Source organism: Amaranthus tricolor, chromosome 16 (assembly GCF_026212465.1).
Source record: "Amaranthus tricolor cultivar Red isolate AtriRed21 chromosome 16, ASM2621246v1, whole genome shotgun sequence".
NCBI classification, from domain to species: Eukaryota; Viridiplantae; Streptophyta; class Magnoliopsida; order Caryophyllales; family Amaranthaceae; genus Amaranthus; species Amaranthus tricolor.
Window position 1 is genome coordinate 8,525,979 of NC_080062.1, and position 5,564 is coordinate 8,531,542.

General features: G+C 35.4%; 1 protein-coding gene across 1 annotated transcript; it reads left to right on the top strand.

Moving 5' to 3' along the window:
* The first annotated feature begins 403 nt into the window (after nt 1-403).
* Nucleotides 404-1,249, top strand: LOC130802505 (adenylate isopentenyltransferase-like). Its single transcript, XM_057666521.1, has one exon. The coding sequence runs from the start codon at nt 404-406 to the stop codon at nt 1,247-1,249; it is 846 nt and encodes a 281-aa protein (XP_057522504.1).
* Nucleotides 1,250-5,564: the final 4,315 nt, after the last annotated feature.

A 5,564-nucleotide genomic window follows, 5' to 3' on the forward strand; every position in this document is an offset into this window, starting at 1 on the left:
AAAAAAATTAGAACAGAATCCATAATCAAGCAAATATATGAGCAAAACAAGTAAAAACAAAATCAAATAGGACATACAAGTAAACAAATAATTGAGAATTAAATTAGATTTAGATTAAATATTAAATAATTGTAATAATGATATATAACCCATGAATTATCGTAAAAGATATGCATATTTTTCACATAAGATTACTATAAAAAAATGATTTTAATTAATTTCATACCACTGTAAAACCCCAATTTCAATGGATTTTTTTTTTCGCAAATTTCCTCAAATCGCACTTTTTTTTCAAACTTTGAAAATAATTTTAAGAACAATAATTTTTCAAATGAATTTCGTTTCTTCCATGATCAAATGGCCCCACCACACCAAAAACTCCGGCGAGAAAGTGATCGTCATAATGGGTCCTACCGGGTCGGGAAAATCCCGACTATCTGTTGACATTGCGACCCGAATCCAATGCGAAATAATTAACTCGGATAAAATCCAACTTTACAAAGGACTTGACATTCTCACTAATAGAATGCCTGTCGAAGAACAACTCAGAATTCGTCACCATTTACTCGGTGAGTTTGACTCAGCGAGTCAAGGCGAGTTGACTCCCTTACAGTATCGTCAAATTGGTAGTTATATTATTTCTGATATTATTTCTCGCGGGAAAGTGCCAATAATTGTGGGAGGTTCAAACTCGTTTATTTACGCACTTTTATCAAATGGGTATAACCCTAACTCGGATATATTTTCCGGGTTAGACTCGGTTTGTAACGAGTTAAGATATAATTGTTGTTTTTTATTAATGGATGTTTGTGTCCCTGTGTTGAATGAGTATTTAGTTAAGCGAGTTGATGATATGCTTGACTCGGGTATGATGGACGAGTTAACTCAGCTTTATGATGAGTTTGAGATGAATAGAATAAAAAAGAATTGTGGGTTAACTAAGGCTATTGGGGTACCTGAATTTGAAGAGTATTTTAGGTATGGTTTTGGAGGAGGGAAAAATGAAATTGTGCGTAAGGCTATTTTTGAAGAAGCTGTTAAGAATATGAAGAATAATACTTGTGAACTTGCGAAAACACAAATTGGAAAAATTGAATGTTTGGAAAATGGTGGGTGGAAAACGAATAGAATCGATGGTACCGATTCGTTAAGAGTGATTTTGGATGGGTCTAAGAATTTTTCCGATGTTTGGGACAAGCAAGTAATGGAGCCATGCATGAAGATTGTTAACTCTTTCTTAAAGGATTAGGATTTTAATCAGCTTAATTTCTTTACTTGTGCGAAATACTAAGTTGATGACTATTATTACTGTTTTTTTTCTTTTCAAAATATGTTCTTCTAAAGAATAAAATAAGTGGTGAAGTGTGTATGGAGTAGGCTTTTGTTTTGGGTTAATTTTTGTTGATGGGATTTAGGAAGTTGTTAAATGGGGAGATATTATAGTTGTGCTCTATTAGGGGTTCAACCCTAATTTGAAGGTGAGCCATAAACATATCCCTTAAAAGCTAGTGTTAATATTTAAATAATGGTGGTGGTTTGGCTTGAGGATGCTTCATAAATATAGAAGGCTAGAGGGAAGGAGCCAAAGAGTATTAATGTCAAGAAAATTAATTAAGGGTGCATCTTTATATATAAACCACTTCTTTCTTTTAGATGTATTTTATGATTTTTTTTGTGCAAGTTTTGAATAATTTTTATGAAGTTATTGCTTTTATAAAAAAATTAAATGATCATAAAAATTTAGAGAATTGGGTAAAATTTAACACCGTTAAAACACATATAGGGTATCCAACCCCGGAAAAGGAAAGAAATTCTCTAAATTATCAATATTAGAAATTATCCTTGCACGAAAGGCATAAAACTATCAAATAGGAAGAAATTCTCTAAATTATCAATAAAAACATAAGCGATTCTAAATTTTTCAACCAAAAAGTGCTTGTAGCTCAATAGAGAGAACATTTATGTTGAGTAGAAGGTTTGGGGTTCGACCTCTATTGCGCGCAGATATCAGCTGAGGGTTTCTTGGCTGCGCACATCCTCTTTACTCCCTCCTTGAGGCGAATAGATATGGTTTGTCCGTATTTTTCAAGAAAAAAAAAACCCACCTAAATCCTACTTTGTGCGAGATACTAAAAGTGTCATTTACCTTTGATTCTAAATATTTCACTTTTTACTATCATTTAAAATGCCATTTGAATTCAGTCATAAAATTAAACTCCATAACTTACGTTTAAATTCAACACTTTTTTTTTATCTCACTGATAGATTCTAACACAATTATTATCAACAAAAACTATTTAGACAAAAATGGAATTGTGAGGCTGGGATCGTGGGTAGAAACAGGTGATATTTTAGTAGGTAAATTAACGCCTCAGATGGCAAAAGAATCTTCGTATGCTCCAGAAGATAGATTATTACGAGCTATACTTGGTATTCAGGTATCCACATCAAAGGAAACTTGTCTAAAACTGCCTATAGGGGGTAGGGGGCGAGTTATTGATGTGAGATGGATCCAGAAAAAGGGGGGTTCTAGTTATAATCCAGAAGTGATTCATGTATATATTTTACAGAAACGTGAAATCAAAATAGGTGATAAAGTAGCTGGAAGACATGGAAATAAGGGTATCATTTCCAGAATTTTGCCTAGACAAGATATACATAGTTATTGGTGTAGATAGATTCAAATTAGTTGCTATATATTTTTTTAGTTATTATAAATGATTAGTTGTACATCATTATTAAGAAATTTTTTTAATTTGATTTTATGTGCGTGTGACAATTTGGTTTGATATTGTTGGTATGAGCACAATTGGAAGTGATATATTATTTTAGTTAATACAAATAATTAGTTGTATATTATTGTAATTTTTTACCTTAGTCCGTAGTAGCTGAATATAGAGCTGGAAAGCAATTATGGTGACCTGAGGTCAGGTCTAAGGAGAGGGGGTTAGGGGGGCAATGTAAGCAGGATCTAGAACTAAGAGTGGGGACTAAGAACATAGGTACCCTAGAAGCCAAGTCGTTGGAGTTGGCCAATGAGCTTTTGAAATACAGGATTCATGTAGTATGTGTTCAAGAGACTAGGTGGAAGGGGCAAAAACAAAAGGTATAAAGTGATATAAGTTGTGGTATGCAGGTTTGGACGGTAGATGTAACGGGGTTGACATCTTAGTGTCTAATGACATCCTAAAGCAATTGGTTGAAGTAAGGAGGTGTAATGACAAAATTATGCTAATTAGGATATTAGTGGGGGAAGAGATCATATCTATTGTCAGTGTATACGGGCCCAGGTTGGGCTCGATGAGCAGGAAAAGTGCGAGTTCTGGGATAACCTAGGAGACCTCATGAGAACTATCCCGAAAGATGAAAAAGTTTTCTTAGGAGGAGACTTTATCGGACATATAGGAAGAGATGCAGGCAACTACAAGTTGGTACATGGAGAGAATTTGGTTTGGGGACAAGGAATGAGAGTGGAGAGAATTTGCTGGAGTTTGCGCTGGCAAAAGAATTGGTTATAGAAAACTCGATCTTTAGAAAGAAAGATGAGCATTTGATCACATATAAGAGCCTCATGCTTAGATTGTAAGGTGGTGTTGGGTATAGAGATGCCCACCCAACACAGGCTTTTAGTACTGATTTTCAGGATGAGGAAGAAAATCGTAGAAAAGAAGGTCGAGTCCAGGGGAAAGATCATGTGGGGGAGACTCAAAGGGGATATGGTCACAACCCTGTCAAGCATGATAAGTTTATTGGACTTTCCAAGTCAGTCAGAGAATGTGAATGAAATGTAGGTGAATCTAGGTTGCACTAAAACGGACACGGACACGGACACGGACACGACACGGGTACGGGAAAACGCCAACTTAAAAATAGCGGACACGGGGACACGAAAATGGTAATATAATAAATATATCAAATTAAAGATAATTTTACAATCTTTCATTTGATATATGTAAATAAACACTTTAAAAACATAAAACTCACATAAAAAAATGCAAATAAGTACCAAATAAACAATATGAGTATTTAAAAATAGTCATACAAACCAAATCAAAGAAAACCAAAAATGGCAGCAGCAGTGTTCGACTGTTCGTCTGTGATGGAGGAGCAGCCGACGGTGGCGTGGTGCGGGAGTGCGGCAGCCGACAGCGACAGTGGAGGTGGAGGAAGAGTTGTGTAGAGTTTTTAGGGTTAGAGTGAAAGAGAGTTGAGAGTGTTGGGATGAGTTATCCCACATCGATAAATTGAAAATGGTGTGCACGCTTTATAAGCTATTAGAGACCTTCTTCCCATTGCCATATGGTTTTGGGATGGTATATATCTCCTTGGCTTATGAAGTGTGTGCACTTGTGTCCCCCGTTAATATGCTGGCATTCACAATAAGTCCAGCCTAATTTAACATGGTATCAGAGCCGATGGTTCGATCAATAATTTATAAAAAAAAAAATGGTAGGTTCGAAAAGAATGGCGTTCCTACCCTAATTGATTACTCCCACATGCGAACTTGACGGGGGTTCGCATGTGAGGGAGGGTGTTGGGATGAGTTATCCCACATCGATAAATTGAAAATGGTGTGCACGCTTTATAAGCTATTAGAGACCTTCTTCCCATTGCCATATGGTTTTGGGATGGTATATATCTCCTTGGCTTATGAAGTGTGTGCACTTGTGTCCCCCCGTTAATATGCTGGCATTCACAATAAGTCCAGCCTAATTTAACAGAGAAGAGTGAGAGCAAGAGAGGGAATTGAGAGGGAAGGGAATTCAAGTGACGAGTGCTTCTGCTTCAGAATTCTGCTGGGTAGGATGATGATGATGATGATAACAATAAATTAGACTAGGTCGTATTATGCATGCTATGAATAAAAGTCGGACTTTTTTTCACCTCCATCTTCGACTCGGACTCAAATTGCATGTCCAATAACTCTCTTTGTAAAAATAGTAATTGCATGTTTTACTACATGAGAAAAATAGCATTATGAGTTGTCATAACGAGGTATGAAAAAATGGTGCAATTAGTTAATTTTAGGTTAGGTTCATTTACTGATGAGTCATGTTAAACTAATTTAGTTCAATTGCGAATTTATTTGATATCAAGTTCGGACAAGTGTGAGTTATGTTATATTAAGTCATGTCATTTGCGGGTGATGATTATATTAGGTCATATTGATATCGATTAAATTCGGTTAGGGTCTCGAGTCACTTTAAATCGAGTGATATAGGATATCTATAAAGTTAAAATCAAATTATTGCCTTAATAATAAGTCAGATGTAATTCAGATAAGGTAAAAGTACAAAAAGTTTTATCGTCACTGGTCCGTCACGAGATCGTCTCCGATAAAATGGCAACAAACGCTTGTTCGTTGGTTTTTACCATCGCAATTACAACTTTTATTTGGTATTCGGTAAATATGGCACTACAAACAATATTAGGGTTGTGACGATGATTTAGAAACAAAATAATTTCGTTGCTGTTAGTGATTAAAATTACAAATAGTCTACTTTTATAAAAGGGTGATGAACTGCTAATTTAACGTCCACATAGTTCGTCTCTAATTTAATGTC